The sequence below is a fragment of the Orycteropus afer genome, unplaced genomic scaffold (assembly GCF_000298275.1).
Source record: "Orycteropus afer afer isolate SDZICR_OR568_19922 unplaced genomic scaffold, OryAfe1.0 scaffold00292, whole genome shotgun sequence".
NCBI classification, from domain to species: domain Eukaryota; kingdom Metazoa; phylum Chordata; class Mammalia; order Tubulidentata; family Orycteropodidae; genus Orycteropus; species Orycteropus afer.
In genome coordinates this window covers 4,033,443-4,050,703 of record NW_006921879.1, presented here as the reverse complement: position 1 = coordinate 4,050,703, position 17,261 = coordinate 4,033,443, and the positions used below count along the sequence as shown (strand labels likewise).

General features: G+C 44.8%; 1 protein-coding gene across 1 annotated transcript in view; it reads right to left on the bottom strand.

The window, feature by feature from the left end:
* LOC103205789 (polyadenylate-binding protein 2) overlaps positions 1-12,463 on the bottom strand; it is a 15,810-nt gene extending 3,347 nt beyond the window's left edge. Inside the window, exons 1-2 of the mRNA XM_042782347.1 lie at positions 12,032-12,463; positions 11,293-11,409 (exon numbers count right to left, since the gene is read on the bottom strand). Coding sequence (XP_042638281.1) covers positions 11,293-11,409; positions 12,032-12,463 — 549 coding nt within the window. The remainder of the gene's footprint in view (positions 1-11,292; positions 11,410-12,031) is intronic.
* Positions 12,464-17,261: the final 4,798 nt, after the last annotated feature.

Genomic DNA, 17,261 nt, shown 5'->3' with positions numbered 1-17,261 from the left:
TCCCTCTCGCCTGAGCTCTGGGCCTCCCGTGACCCCGCCAGCCGCCGGCCCACTCGCTTGCCCTCCTTCCCTCACCGGGTCTTCAATGGCGCCGTCCCCCGGGTCACCCTCGACCAGTCCCGGCTCCTCCTCCTCTTCCTGGCTGCCGGGGGCTCCCGAGCCAGGCCCAGGGCCCGGAGTTCCCGGGGGGGCGCGGGGCCGGGGCGGCTCCTCTTCAGGCTCGGGCTCCGGCTCGGGCTCCAGCAGCAGCTCCCCAGGCTCCAGTTCCTCAGACTCCAAGCCGTTCCCGTAGTCCCCTGCGCCCCCCGGGGCCCCCTCCCCGGCCTCCCCACCGGCCCCGGGCACAAGATGGCGCCGCCGCCCCGGCCCGGAGCCCCGACCGCCCGCAGCCCCCGCTGCTGCTGCCGCCGCCGCCGCCGCCGCCATCGCCGCTCAGACTGGGGCCCGCCGCCTGACGATTGGAGAGCTGCGCCGGCCACGCCGAGGATTCATTAGTCAACCCTCCTGCCAGTCATCATGAGCTAGTAGTCTATTGGGGAATATCACTTGGCAATCAAGTAAGACCCCACCTCTAAGGCGTGATACTGCGCCAAATTATCAAATCCCGGTAGGGGAAATCTGTCTGTCAATCAACATACGTCCCACCTCCTCTTAAGTCCTTAGGTAACAATACCGCCACCCTCTGACGACATTCCTGCCTCTCCCCAGCATGCAGGCGGGCGCACGAAGTATAGGACGCTCCGTGATTGGCCCCTGGCTAGGCGAGCTGGAACCGACCAATCTTCCGATCGCCTCACCGCAGTGGTCCAGTCTTAGATGCCGATTGGCTCGCAAGATTCGAAGGGCTGACATCCACTAAGCGACAGGTGAACCTTGCCCCTAAACGGACTGCTCAGTATAAAGCAAGGAAAACTCGAGGTCACATGACTTAGTCCTTGGGGGCCGCCATCTTGAATCTACTGATTAGCGAGCTTTTGGAAGGCAGAGCCTGGAAACGTAAGGACGGTTTCCGGAAACTGGTCTAGGAATGCACGCGTAGATGGGATGTTCCTGGGAATGGAGGGCTCTGAATAGAGCACTCCAGGAGGCGCTTACTTTTCTTATCAAAGTAACTGGCACCACCATCCACTGTTGTTGTTATGTGCCATCGAGAGGGACCCCACTCATGGCAGCCTCTCCTTGGATTTCTGAGGCAGTATCACTACCGAAGTAGATTGCCCAGCCTTCCTTCGGAGGAGTGGCTGGTGGGTTTGAACCTCCAGCCTTGTGGTTGGCAGTCAAGTGCTTTAGGCACTACGCTAGCAGACCACCATCCACTAGGTCTCCCAAACCAGGAAGTGGAGGGGACTCCTCACTCCAGAGCTAGCAGTGAGGAGTCCTGTCAGTTCTGCCTCCTGCATGGGCCCTTTTCCCCAAGCCCTCTGCTTTTACCGCAGTTTCAGGCCGTTTCCTCTCTTGCGTGGACTGTTTGGTACAGCCCCCTGACGGGTCGCTCTACTGCCAGTATCATACCTTTAATTCGCACCTCTACCAGACCAAAGTGGCTTCCCTTTGCTGGCCTGGTTAAGTCTCAACTCCTTACCCTGGCCTCAGGGCCCTGCCACTTCGCGAATGTTTCCACACTCCTTGTTCCAGTGTGTGTATCTGCACCCGGGACTGTGCCTCTATAAAAGTAGTTCACGTTTTACCAGACCCACTGCAAACTCATCTCTCCTGCGAAGTTTCCCCTCTGGTGACAAAGTGACAAAACGAGCTGGCCTACCTCCACTCTGTGCTTAATCCTTTGATCCCACGTTTCCCAACTGGGTTGTGGGACCCTGGAGATGAGGGGATGGATCCTATTTCCATCTCCATCCTATTTCCAGCCTGGCACTATGCCTCATATAATACCAAAAACCAAACTCACTGCCATAAAGTCGATTCTGACTCATAGCGACCTCCATTGAGTTTCCAAGGCAGTAAATCTTTACCAAAGTAGATTGCCCCACTTTACTTCCAAGGAGTGGCTGGTGGATCTCAACCACAGACCTTCTGGTTAGCAGTCAAACGCCTTAGACACTAGGCCACCAGAGCTCCTTAATAAGTGGCCAATAAATACCTGTTGGCAAAAGGTGCATTAATTGGGGGATATGGGCGTCACCCTTCATCTTCAGCGCCTTCCCAGCCCCCAAGTCTTCCTTCAGACCCCAGAGGACGTTCTCGGGGCAGGTTCCCACCGTATCGCTTCACCGAGATAGCAATTAAGACCTATCTCTGGAAGGCAAGGTGGCCACATTTTAGTAGTGATCCTACATACTTTTAAATAGGCAGGAACGGCGGTACTGAGTTTGCAAGAGGAATTTTTGTAACCAGACCAAACTACGGTTGAGAACCAAATCACGCGAACCCAACCAGAAAGTTATCAACCCCAACAGGGTTACAAGTGGTGGAGGCAGAGGGATTGAAGCAAAAGAGATCCCTAATCGCAAACAAAAAAAATAAAGCTGCTCACTACAGCTCACTTCTCCCCTCACCCTAACTTGTTCTCATACTTACCTCCGGAACTGGAGGACTTGAAGAGTAAATATTAAACTTCGGGACAGCCACTGCAGTCAGCAATCTGGAAGAGCTACAGTTGAGTACCGAAGACAACCTCTAAATGATAGTGATTTCGCTGGAAGAAAGGTCTTTTATACGTATCGGATCGTAACCTAATCAAGATTTGGTTGTTTTGTTTGTACCTAATTTAAATAGGCCAACTAAGGGAATTGTGATTTTCTTAAAAATGCGTTTGAATCTTTTCTTGAGCACTTGATTTTGTAACCAGCACCATGCTAGGCTCCTTAATATTTCATTGAAATCTCATAAAAAACCCATGAAGTAGGTATTTCCAAACTATATCCTGTGGGGGTGGGGGTTGGGGGGGTTGGGAGAGTGTCTTAAGAAGTGAAGTAACTTGCCCAAGTCATGAAACTAATTAGAAGTGAGCAGGGAATTTCAAAGCCAGATTTCAAAGCTTGTATCATAACTACTATAAAGTTCTTTAATATACAAAAATTATATTATGTATAATTCTGAAAATTAGAAGACTAAGTCCCAGCACTAGACAATTGTTTAAACTGATCATATCCAATCAAAGATTATTATGCACCTATTAAAAGGTTTACATATAGTGATGACATGCAAAAAAAAGTTTTCTTAGGCCAAAGAAGTAGAATGTAAAATTGTATACGAAGTATGATTATCTCCACTGCTGTCAAGTCAATTGCAACTCATAGTGACCCTACAGGGCAAAACAGAACTGCCCAGCAGGGTTTCCAAGGCTGTAAATGGTAATGGAAGCAGACTGCCACATCTTTCTCCTGCAGAGAGGCTGGTTATTAGCAGCACACCTCTTTAATAATCACTGTGCCACCAGAGCTCCTTATAACTATGAATACAGTTATGTATATATTAGTTTTAAAAACTTGGGCATAAGAGGAAAAAATGAAAATGAACCGTAAATCTTTCCAGTTTTTAGTGATAGGTACCAAAAACTTTTAAAATATTGAGACTTGTAACCCAGAAATTCTATTTCTTATAATCTGTTCTAAAGAAATAATCTTTAGATTATTAGAAAATACAAACAACCAATAAAAACCATCAACCTAGATTTCTCTACAGCCAGCAAAAATATATTTAAAAAATGAAAGCAAAATAACAACTTTAAAAGAAAAAGGAAATAATCTAAAAAGTAGGTAAACATTTGTGAATAAAGATATCCATCAAAGTGAAAAAATGTAAATAAAGGTCTAAGTAGGGACTTTCAAGAAAATTATTTCACACACATAGGATGTAATTTCATGTAGTCATTATGCCTTCAAAACATTTTTAATGACAAGGAAAAATGTTTGCAATACAATGGTAAACAGAATTCTAGTATACAAAATTGTATGTACAGTATGATCAAAAAATACAACCATAGATAAAAGACTGGGGGAAAAAAAATGCCAAAATATTAATAGTGATTCTCTCTGGGTAGTAGGATTACAAATGATTTTCTTCATTATAATTTTCTATTGTCTATAACTTTACATAATAATATATTATTTTTATTTAAAATTTTAAGTATCACTCCAACTTCCAGACTTTCTTTAATAAGCATGATTACTTTTACAAAGAAATACACACATTTATAAAGATATTTGAACAGTGACATAAAGTAAGATCCTCCTCTATTAGATTGTAAGCTGTAGAAGGCAGGAACACAATCCTAAGTATATTTCTATTCTTGTTGTCTACCATTCTGTGCTTAATAAATGTTAATGGAATGATTTTCAACAATGAATAATAATATATTCACTGTTATTGATACATAGAGAACATGAGAGATAAATTTCTCTATGAGAATGAATTTTAAAAAAATTAATATGTAATGGTGTGAGATTCACTCATTTTTAATTGTAATTCTGCTTAAGTAATAACCTAGAAGTAGAGCTATAAAAAACTAAAACTACAATGATGGTATGCCCCAGAGGAGAAGAAACTGAGTTAATACAAAAGAATGGTCAGTGGAGTTGGGAAAAAGAGAATTTAAGCTAAATAATGGGTTGGAGCATCTCCAGTTCTGTCCAGAAGTTTCCTCACTAGACAACAAAAATATTTGGCTTCTTAGTAGTTTTATCCCTATTTTAACTCCTTTGAAATTTTAACAATAATTCTCTATGATATAACATTGCATTTTTTTAATATAGTAGCCGCTGGTTACATAAAAGGGAGCTCTTCATGGCGTAGTGCCTAAGGCATGTGACTGCTAATGAGAAGGTTGGTGGTTCAAGCCCACCAGCCACTCCGCAGAAGGAAGACTCACAATCTACTTTTGTAAAGATTTATTGCCTTGAAAATCCAAAGGGGGTCACTATGAGTCGGAATCAACTTGATAGTAGTGACTTTGGGTTTTTTTTTTTTTTTTGGTGTAGTCACATATAAAGAGCTCTGGTGGTATAGTGCCTAAGGCATTTGACTGCTAACCAGAAGGTTGGTGGTTCAAACCTAGCAGCCACTCCACGGAAGGAAGACTGGACAATCTACTTCCGTAAAGATTTACCACCTCGGAAACCTAAAGGAGGTCGCTATGAGTTCAAATCAACTCCATAGCAGTGAGTTTTTTTTTAAGTCACGTATGCTATTAAGCATTTGTAATGCAGCTAATCTGAATTTAGAATAGCTAAAAGTGTAAAATACACACTAGATTTTGAAATTTTTAAGATTTAATATTAAAAGGTATGTAAAATAACTCATTAATAATCATTTAATATTACATATAGAGAACTTTTTTTTTTTTGCTATATTGGATGTTTAAAGATATTCTTTAAAATTAGTTTTACTTGTTTTTTTTACTTTTTCTAATGTGACTACTACATATGTTGCTTGCATTATATTTCTATTTGGGCAGTAGTAATATAGAACCTTGTAGTCCTTACCACTTACTTATCTCTATTTTGAAGCATATTTCAATTATCAATTAATGCAAAGTCTTGACCTACCTACCTTAACTCTCTAGGTCTATCCTTGCACGAACATGGGGTCACCATTTCAATGGGGAGGAACCTCTGTTGGACTGCTTAATTTCCATTCTGCTTGGTTAATTTTTAAAACTTTGAACCTGGAAAAACTTTAATATACTGTACCAGAAATACATACATGTTCATTATCAAAACATCAGAACATACTGATGGCAAAAAGAACTAAAATCACCCATAAATTCCACCATCCAGAGATAATCACTAAGGATATTCTGGCATATATCGTTTGTGATTTTTTTCAATATACAAATACATATAGAGGCATATACATACATATTTTAGCAAAAATGGGATCATACTGTATATATCATTTTCAAATCTACTTTTTTTTTACTCAATAAGATACAGAAACATCTTTCCATGTCAATATATTTTTCCAACATCATTTTTCATAGCTTTACTCAAAAGCCATCCCAGCAATGAGGCCTTCCTTGACCACCTTATTTAAAACTGAAATCTATACATATACCTTCTCAATCCCCCTTCAATAAATTATTTTTCTCCATAGCACTTATCACCTTCTAATAGTGGTGTAGTGCCTAAGGCATTTGACTGCTAACCAGAAGGCTGGCGGTTCAAACCCACCAGCCACTCCTTGGAAGGAAGGTTGGGCAATCTACTTCCCTAGTGATACCGCCTTGGTAACCCAAGGAGGGGTTGCTATGAGTTGGATCTAATGGGACAGCAGTGAGCTTGTTTGTTTTTTTTTCCACTAGACTATAAACAACATGAGGTCAGAGATTTGTATGTTTACTTCTCTCCCCCAGTGCCTAGAATTGTGCTTAGCACACAGAAGATGCTGGAATATTTGCTGTGTGAATGAATGAGTGAGTGAATGAAGAACTACATAGTAATCTATTATGTTATATTTTCTGGTTTTTTTTAAATGTTGTTAATTTATTTATATCATGCCTATGTCTACATTTAAGGCAGCTGCTTTTAAAATTTTCAAAATATCTGTTCTTAAGTAACAACAATGTCTATATCCATTTGAGAAATTGTTAACTAAATGTCCAATTTTTATCAAAAGTGCCATTTTCAGAAATAGTATTCAGAAAACTGTCTGAAGGACACACAATCCATTTGTTCCTTAGATAGTCCAAAATTGAGCCCTGTATTAAACTAAACTGTGATGAGCTTGATAGAATAAATTTACGACTACTGAATCCCAATTTGCTGTCTCTAGAAGAAACAGTGGTACAAAACTCAATATCATATTTGCTGTCAAGTGTTGTAGAGGGTGGTTTTCACTGTATCACTCAGTGTCTTCTCAGAATAGCCACAAAACTTTCTGTTCCTCTTGAGTAACTGACAGGCTTTTATAAATCCTAAGAGGAATGTAAACTTCATTTGGCTTTCCAATTTGCTTTAGCTGCCAAGGAGCTCAGAACTGAAGTCATAGCCTTTTAATAATCAGGAATACTGCTTACAGAATGCTTTTCTATACATTCATTTTCTTTTTGGTGTCATCTTATTATAATGCAATTTTCCCTTCACCTCTACTTTAAAAATCTCTGTCTTCCTATTGTTTTATATTTTGTGTATTATAGTAAGACATTGCAAATGTTTTTCAGAACTAAGCAAATATCAATCAGTCATTAAATCAGTCACACTGTAGTGGTGATAAATGCACTAGCTATTATAGCTTGATAACATTAACTATTAAGAGCAGCTAATTCCTTTTCTCCTAATGTCACATTCCACCACTCATCTGTCAGTTTGTCATACTGTGGTGGCTTGCATGTTGCTATGAGGCTATGCCACTGGTATTCCAAATACCAGCAGGGTCACCCATAGTGAACAAGTGTCAGCAGAGCTTTCAGACTAAGACGGCCTGGAAAGAACAATGGGGCCATCTGCTTCTGAAAAATTTGGCCACTGAAAACCTTAAGAATAGCAGTGAAGCACTGTCGGATATATTACTAAAACAGTGAAACACTGTTCGGAAGATGAGCCCTTTAGGATGGAAGGCACTCAAATCTATCGTGCTTGGTACAGTAGAGGTCAGTGAAAAGGGGGAAGACACTCAACAAGATGGATTGACACAGTGGCCGGAGTGATGGGCTCAAGTGTAAGAAGGATTGTGAGGATGGTGCACAACTAGCCAGTGTTTTGTTCTGTTATACATAGGGTCGCTGTGAGTCGGAGTCAACTTGACAGTACCTAACGACATCATGTTCACCAATCTGTTCTGTATGTTTTCCTATAGACAGAGAATGGAAAGGCAGTACCAGATTCCTCTTAGGTGTTATATTTCTCACTACAATTTAACACATTAACCTAAATACCAGTTTATTACACTGGGTTATAGAAAGACTAGAAATTCTTGCATGAGATTTAAAATTAGGATCACTATTCTTGTCAGATATGATGTTGATGGTCCTAGACTAGAGGTGTAGAAGGGTGGATTAAGTAATTCCTGGCAATTCCATCCAGTTTAGCAGTTTCCATTAATGTGGCCGAAACCAAACATCTCAGGGGACTAGAAAAGAAAGCAGAGGCTCCATTTTTGCCAGGCCTATTTTAAGTCTGAGGTAGACAGCAGGGTATCCAGGGAGAAATGCTTATTATCAAAACACTTCTGATTAGAGGCTAAACCACAATTCAGGATTTGACTACTATTACACAAAAGTTTTTGGCAAGTTTTCTTTGTTTTGTTTTTTCTTGTGGCAGCCCCAAAGCACCAACATATACATACTGTCTTAATAAGCTTGGGTTGGCATAGATAGAGTTTTTGGCTTTGGACATTTGGCTAGGGGAAGAGGGTGCTGGGAGGAGGTTATGTTTTTGTGGGTTTTTTTTAAATCTCAACATTTTCCCAAATGCCTATTACTCTAATTCTTGTCCTTAACAAGGTCATGAAGAGATGACTGGATCAAGTAATGTCCTGACCCCAGGCTATACAATGTAGAAGTCACAAACCCTGCTCAGTCCTTCTCATTAAACTTCTGGGCTTTATTTATTTTTTTTAATACGACCATTACATATTACACAAAAATAAAAGTCAAATGAACTTAGTATTTATAAATTATTAAATAAAAATACAGGAATATATATTTATATTTATAGAGCTTTTTACTTCTCTTCTAAACTAACCAAATCTGTTCTCCTGCCATTTTATGATTTAAAAAAGTAAATAGCATATGCCCTAAAATAAAGTGGGGAGTGGGATTAATAACCGCAGGACCTATTTGCCCTACTTCTGCTCCTTCCTTGGCCAAAGCAAAGTCCCTATTTGTCCCTTTGGGTTCTGGAGAGCAAGAAACACCCTCTCCACCTATTTAATCTTTGAAAAATGGCAATTACATTATTTCCTTTATTTTTTAAAAAATGAAATGGATTTAAAAATTGGGAGCCATACTCAGCCTTCTTGGCCAAGAGCTAATCCCAAGGAACTATATGGCTCTAGAAGAGTCCCTAGTTTTCCCTGACAGAAGAGTCTCTGGGGTTTCCATTGCCCTTCAAGTTAAGAAGGGCAGGACAGGCCAAAACTGCCCACTGTGGTCCCATCCAAGCTATGTTTCTAGGAATCCAGATCAAGCCCTTTACCCTTTTCAGAAAACAGCCTCTCCGTCCACCCAGGTGTGAAGGCCCAGAGCAGAACATTTTGGTAACTTGACCATGGTCCCTGCTGCCCCTGTTGCCAAAGGCCCACAGGAGAGCTAACAGGGATAGGCATCCTGTGGTAGAGGGTAGGGTGAAGAGTCTGCCCCAAACCTGAGGGAGCAGAGGCTCCAATTTGAAGCTGATGGTCTAGTCAGTGGTTTTCCAACTTTTTTTCAGCAGCAAAACCCTTAATTCAAATAAAATCTTACCCTGAACCCCGATATGTAAGACAACTATAAGGGGAGCTGTTCTGTTTGAGGGCAAGGTAGCCCAGCCTGCTCAGCCCCCACCCTATCTCCCCAAGGACTCCTGAGGTAATCCCTAGGAAATTTTGGGGCCCTGCCAAGCAGTTGGAGAACCACTGGCCTAGTTTGTCCTGAGCAAGTCAGAGACCCCCCCCACCCCAACTGCCTGCCACAGACCAGCTCTGAGTTTCTGGTATCAGCATACTCACGACAGACCAAGTGGCGCATGCAGTCTACCACCTCCCCTATAAATACCATTAGAAAGTGCAGCCCTCTCTCAAAAGCAAAAGTCTGGACTAAACACCTGAGGCCAATTTTGGTCCTACAGTCTAGCGAGCATAACTATGTTGCCACATTCTGGGACCAAGTGAAAATCTCCTCCAAGAAGAGCCAACCATGTTCTAGTTAAGCTGATCAGTGCTCAAGACCAAGGGCAGGGTTCTAGAGCACTGTGCATCTGAAGTCAGCATTGGAGAGCAGCAATTTTAGCACCTTGGAAAGTGCAGCAGTGAGGTCTGGCTCAGGGCATGCATCTGGAGTGAATAATTTCTTCTTTAAAAGAAAAAGCTATAATCTGAATCTGTTCTAGATGACTGTGAGCTCTAAAGTTAACATCCCTAGACTGTGAGGTACAGACAAGTAACACTCATGCAAACAGCGTGGCTTCAGAGAAAATGTAAATGCTTCTAGGTCATGTTAGGTACTCTAGAACCCATATACCTGGCCCCTAATAAAGCAGCACCAAAGCCCACGACACAGAATCGGCCAGTCACAGAGTACACATTACCCTCACACCTGTGGGGTTCAGAGCTGGAAATGTTCCCCTCAAGGCATCAACTCTCAGTCTCACTGAGACACAGTGCAGGACCTAGACTGTATTCTAGATCAGCATTTATGTCCACATAGTCAAGGAAAATTAGTTAGAGCTCCAATTTAGTTTTAGTTTGGGTACAGAGGTCCCAGAGATAGGGAACACTTCTAGGCACCATTGTGCCTCAGTAGGAGAGGAGGGCAGCAGGCAGGTCTAGCTCCTGAGGCCTCCACCCACCTAAGCTCCGTAGCCCTGACTTTTCTGTCAGAGCCTAGGAGGCAGCAGCAAGTGCTTGATACACAGGAAGGAGGTGAGGAAGGAACAAGGCCAGCTGCAGAACTGCTCTTTTCTCCAAAGTCCTGCTAACTACTTTTTGCAGAGAAGTGCCCAAAGGCCTCTGTCTGGATACAGTGTTTCTCCCTCAGCCTTGAGGCATCAGGACACACAGAGAGGAAGGAGGGGGCTGGAGGAGCTGCAGAGAATTGCCCTTTGTTCTTGCCACTGCAAGAAGGAATGTTTTCTCCGTGAAGAATCCCACCACCACCAGGTTAGACAAGCAGCCCAGCATGCACAAGAGCACGCGTGCACATGCACACGCATGTCCAAGCAGCCCGCTGTCACAGCCACTTCTATCACCTGAGAACTCCAAGCTTCCATCTGAAAGGATGTGCCTTGTGTGTTCTCCCCAAATCCCACTCATCCAATGCAGATCCAACCCCTTATGCAAGCTCCCCTTCCTCAGGGCTGCAAACCAAGCTCCAGGTATACTGTTGTGTGCCTGTCACCTATCGTCATCATCCCTCCCACCACCCCCCATCCCTGGAATGACTCCACCTCCTGGGCTCCTGATCTTCCCAATACATTCCCCAACATTTCCAGCTCACCCTTCCATCCACCTGCCTGACACACTCAGCTCCCTCACACCCTACTCTTTCCCTGCCTGCCCCACTGCTTGCCCATCTGTTGACCCCACTTCTTCCAAGGGCATTTCTCTGGTTTGTTCCTGCTCTCCGGTCTCCCAGCAATACCTAGTCCCACCTGGCCCTTCACTTTCTCACTTGCTAGCAAAAAAGGCCCCTACAGTTACCAGGGCCCCCAGTGCCACGGCCCCTGTCAGCACTGTCCTCACTGATGCCCAGTTCCCCTCCCGCAGACGCCGCGCCTCCTCCAGGGCCCCGTCCCCGTATAGAGCTGTGAACTCCGCCTGTGGGAGAGAAGGGAAGTAGGAGACAAAGAAGGAGAAAGGGATATCAGGAGAGGAAAGAGTAGAGAAAAGAGGAGAGGAAGAGTTCCAGTTCCATCCACTGCGAACACTACCTCATACCCAGCTCCTCCCTGGCCAAAGCACTACTGTCTGCAAGCCCCCTGAGAGCCCCATGTGTGTTCCCCCATGAGCGCCTGGCTCATTTGCCATCTCTGACTCCTTTCTTGGCTAAAAGTTCAGCTCAGAACAGGCATCCTTCGCTGAGTCTGGCCTGACTACCACTCTCAACCCCTCAGGCCCTCTACTCAGTTGTATAATGTTCCTGACAGCTGGATGCCTTGACTGACATTATTTCCCTGCAAGCAATTCCTTGGTTGCTATGTATTCTCTGCTTTGGGCCATGAGCCCATCCAGTAATTGCTGCCTGGCAGTCCTGGAGTGCACAGTCCAGTGCAATGCCCCCTGTGAAAGCATCACTCAGTCTGATTCTACCCAAATGGGAAGACTCGGTCTCCACACCTCATTCCCAGCATGGCAGCCCCAGCCCCAATCAGAGCCCCACCTTCCCAAGAGGCCAGCTTTGCAGAGGGATGTGCAGAGCAACAACTGAGAAGCTTCTTACCCAGCCCCCACTGCTGTGGATCCAGTCAGCCAGCCGAGTCTCCAGGTAGACTACCATCCACTCCTGCACTTGTCCCACCAGTGGCTCCATCTCCTTGTTGACACTCTCAGCACACAAGGCAGCCCCAAAGACAAAGAAGGCCACAAGGCGGCCCCAATTGGGGCCCCCTTGGAAAAGTTCATCAGAAACCTGGGTGAAGCGTTGCTGGGCTGAGCCAGGGGTTACATGCAACTGGGCTGCCAGATCAGAAAAGGTGCGCCGGAAGCGGGTCTCGAACTCATCTCCAGCTGCCCGCATAGCTTGGTGCAGCGGGTCAGCTGCTGGGCCCTCCCCAGGGCCAGCTCCACAAACATAACCTTTCTGCCTCAGCTTGTAGCCTACAAAGTCTGCCACCAGAGCCCGTGTGTCTGGGGCTGAGGCTGGGGTCGCCATGCGGGCGGCTGCAAGAGTCAAGGATGAAAGACTGGCATGAATATGTGGACAGAGACCTTGAGGGGGAGTTTCAGGTTTGGCCAACCCAGAGGAATAGGGTAGGGTGGGAGGGAATGCTTAGAGACCACTAAGCAAGGAGGAGCAAGAACCAGGGAATAAAATCATGGTAGAGGCCAGGGCATGAGGGTCTGGCCATTAAATTTATATTATGCCAAATTAAATGTAAAACAAGTAGATTTTATTTTTTCAATATTTTAGATTCTTGCCATAATAAGACAACACTAGCTCTATGACACTACTAATATGCACACCCCCTCTTTATATGCACACCTTTGGGGCTAGAAAACGGCTTACGACATCTCTAGAGGCAAGATGTTAAGATGTTAGCAGAGGTGCAAAATAGAGGAGGGGATAAGGGCTGAAGAAAAAGGTGGGAGAAGCCAAGGGGTGCCTGGGACAGAAAAGAAGGGGACACTCACCCAGCCTGGATGGCAGCTCTTAGGACCCAGCACTGGTGGCAAGAAGCCCCCAGCTGGGGCCTTTCATCCTCCTGGCCAGCTTGGAGCCCTGGGAAGGGGAGGGGAAAATCAGAGCTAGGTGGGGAAGGCCAGGGAGTAGGATCTGGCGGGAGAAGGGCTAGGGTTGCAGCTTCTGGGTCCAGGCCCCTGCCCCCTACGCTCTACCATCTGTGTGACTGAATCCATGTTTAATGACTGTCCTCCCGGGAAACCCAAGGCCAAAGGCTTCCTGCCGACACCATCTCTACTCCAGGCTCCCACCAGTGCAGCCCAAGGGCCCAGCTCCTCCCTTACCCCCACCCTCAGCCTGTCTCCAACCCCGCCCGCCTGCCAGGTTAGGGATCTCACGGGTCAGGCCTCTGCCGGGGATCCGGGCCGTTTCCTGGTGCAGGAGCTGGGAGGGAGGGAGGGAGGAAGGGAGGAAAGGAAGGAAGGAGGAGAAAAGGGGGGAGGAGGGAGGGAGGGCCCGGCGCCGGGTGATGATGGGGCCCAGAGATGCGTCCAGAGAGAGAGGCGGGGCTGGGAGGAAGGCCTGGGAAGGCCCACAACTTGGGAAGAGAGGGCTGAAGGTAAGCGAGAGCAGGGCCAGGAGGACACTGTGGCCTGGGCTGGGCTTCTGCATCTCAAGGCTACCCAGAGAGCCACTCTAGGCTTTGGGAAATCTCAGAACAAATGCAACATTTCCAGAAGATTTCTGATGTTACATGCACTTGTTGAAATTTTCCAGCCTTGGAGTGGGAGTGGGTGCCTGGAAAAGCAGCAGTTCCCATTACCCAGCAAACCAAAGGACAGGCGCCTTGCCTTTGTGGGACTAGTAGACTTGGTCAGGAAACCTTTGTCATCCTCTTTTCTCCAAAGGGCTTTGATGGAGTGATTTCGTGGGCTGGGGCTTGGGCCAGGCATCAGGGAACCAGGACCTGGATCACAAGCAGTATATGAAGGTAACTTCTCTTCATCTTTTTTTGTAATCAAATCATTATTATTTTTAATTTTTTTCTTTTTACCTAACACATGAATTCCTTCTCATTATGTAAAAGGCAAACAATACATAAGTATGGAGGGAAAAATACAAGTCCTCAGTCTCACTCCCTCCCCATCCACCCACCTCCCACCTACAATTCCACCTCCCTTCCAGGAGTTTGCCAATGTTAAGGCTGATATTTATCCTTTTGGATTTTACATATATAAGATACGTTTATATATGGGTGTGCAAATAAATATATATACGTATGTGTGTGTGTATATATATATATATATATATATACACATATATTTATGTATGTACAAATTAATATAGATATTTATTATATAAACTAAATCATACAATAAATATTGTTCAGCAACTTGAGCTCTCCCATGATACTGGAGATCTGCCCAGATTATTTCTTAATGTCACAGCACATCCCCGTCCCTGCCCAGAGCTCCAGAGAAATTTCTCCTCCAAAGATCATGGCTCTGGGTTTCCTGTGTATGTGTCTCTCTCTCCTAGACATGGACACTGTGGCACTGCATGTATACCTACAGCCAAGGGGCAAAGGGCAGTTCACGGGGTGTGAGGCAGCTGAGAGAGTGCCCTTGTTTTCACAGAGGCCTCAATCTTGATGCAGGCTCTTGTAGCTGTCACGTCCTTTGGCCCCCATTTTGAGGGAATTCCAACCAAAGACCAGAAAAAGGCAAATCATTTCTCCTTTCCTGATGCTTCTCTTTCCTTCTACCTCTAGACCAAGCCTCAGAATTCCCATCTGTCTTTATGATCACTGGAGATAAAAGTTCTTTATCACAATAAAAATAATAACTATCACATTTTGAGGACTTATTAGGTGCTAAATACTTTTTTTATGCATAGTATTTTATCCTCCCACCAATCCCTAAGGTGTTTTTCCCCAATCTATAGATAAAAAAATAGAGGCTTGGAGAGGCTAAGTGTATTAGACTGGGTTCTCTAGAGAAACAAAAAACAGCAAAGCTTAGAGAGAGAGAGAGAGAGAGAAATTTATCTTAGGAAAATGGCTCACACGTGTATAGAAGCCAGCAAGTCCGAAATTCCTGGATCAAACGTCAAGCCGGAGGCTTTTTCTGGCTCCTGCAACTGCAGGGCCCAAGGAGCTCAAGGCTGGCAGGCAGTATACTGGCTGTTGACTCCAACGAATGACAAATCCAAGATCTCCAGGCAGAATGGTGAACTGCTCACTCACACAGTTGTAGGCAGCACAACAGAATCCTGATCCACAGAAGAATGTCTCTCTTCCCAGGATGTCCCTGGATATACTGGAAGCAGGCCACACCCCTAGGGAAACTCCCCTTCAACAGATTGGCCACTCAGAGCACAGTCATCCAATCACATCATGGGAACAACCACACAGAACTGGGGACCAGCCAAGTTGACACACAGCTCCAACTATCACAGTCCACCCCTTGTCAGCTTGGCAGTTGTACACATCTTCTTAACCATATATACTCTCTAAATAAGGACAATAATAAAGTCATATTTGTGCCTAACATGGTACGCTAACACACATACAACCAAAATGCATTAATCTTATTTACATTTCACAGTTCGTAACAGAAGGAAACAAAAATAGATGATGCACATACACAATGAAGAAATATAACAATCATAGTCCTCGTTTCCGCAGCTGGTCACGTGGTTGTAGCTGATATTCAGAACTACCTTCTTCCACCACCCATTCTGTATTTCTCTTGCCCTCAGCAAGCACCTCAGCTGGTTGTGGTTCTTTGCCTGGTGGGGTGACCCAAACCTTCATTCCTGAAGGGTCTGGGCTGTTAGCAGTCATATCAGAATTGGATCGCTGTAATTTTCCATTCACTTTAATCACAGGGCATGGTAGTACTAAGAGACATCCTAAAGAATCTCCTGTATTCCAGACATATTCTTCTTTACCTCCATTATGTAAAGCCAACCCAATTTCCCTTTGGTAATTAGGATCTATCACACTAGATAGTACAGTATGCCCTTCTTTGTTGATCCAGAGGCATGAGGAAACCAAAATGGCCAGGTGGCTTTCTTAATTTCCAGTTCAATGCAATCAGTGTTGTGTCTCCAGGTGGGAATGTTCCTCTCTTTGGGACTAAGATCTCCAGACCCTCAGAGCATAGGGTAGCAGGGACAGGAAGCAAAATTTTTTTGAGTGGGTCACTAGGGGTAATAGTGAGTAGTACCACTCCTATTTCCACCCTTTGGTTCCTGGACCCATGAATCCTAGCTATTGGAGAAACAGAATCATATATTGGACGCTGGTTTAGAGCATATACAGCCTTCTGGAGAACAATGCCCCAACCCTTCAAGGTATTGCTACCTAGCTGGCACCATATTTGTGTTTTTAAGAGGCCATTCCATCATTCTGTCAAGCCAGCTGCTTCAGGATGATGGGGAACATGGTAAGACCAGTGAATTCCATGAGCATAAGCCCATTGCTGCACTTCATTTGCTGTGAAATGAGTCCCTTGATCCGAAGCAATGCTGTGTGAGATACCATGATGGTGGATAAGGCATTCTGTAAGTCCATGGATCATAGTTTTAGCAGAAGCACTGCATGCAGGGAAGGCAAATCCATATTCAGAATAAGTATCTATTCCAGTAAGAACAAAACGCTGTCCTTTCCATCATGGAAGTGGTCCAGTGTAATCAACCTGCCACGAGGTTGCTAGCTGATCACCCCAAGGAATGGTTTCATATCATGGACTCAGTGTTGGTCTCTGCTGTTGGCTGACTGGGCACTCAGCAGTGGCGGTAGCCAAATCAGCCTTGGTAAGTGGGAGTCATGTTGCTGAGCCCATGCATAACCTCCATCCCTGCCACCATGACACTTTGTTCATGAGCCCATTGAGCAATGACAGGAGTATCTGGGGAAAAAGGAGGGCTGGTTTTCACTGAACGTGTCATCCTATCCACCTGATTTGTTAAAGTCTTCCTCTGCCAAGGTCACCTTTTGGTGGGCATTCACATGAGACACAAATACCTTTACTCCTTTGGCCCATTCAGAGAGATCTAGCCACACACCTCTTCTCCATACATCCTTATCACCAGTCTTCCAATCATGATCCTTCCAAGTCCTAGACCATCCAACTAAGCTGTTAGCCACAGCCCATGAATCTGTATATAATCGCACATCTGGCCATTTCTTATTCCATGCAAAGTGAACAGCCATATGCACGGCTCAAAGTTCTGCCCATTGGGAGGATTTCCCTTCACCACTTCCTTTAAGGAAGTCCCAGAAAGGGGCTGCAGTGCTGATGCTGTCCACTTTCGAGTGGTGCCT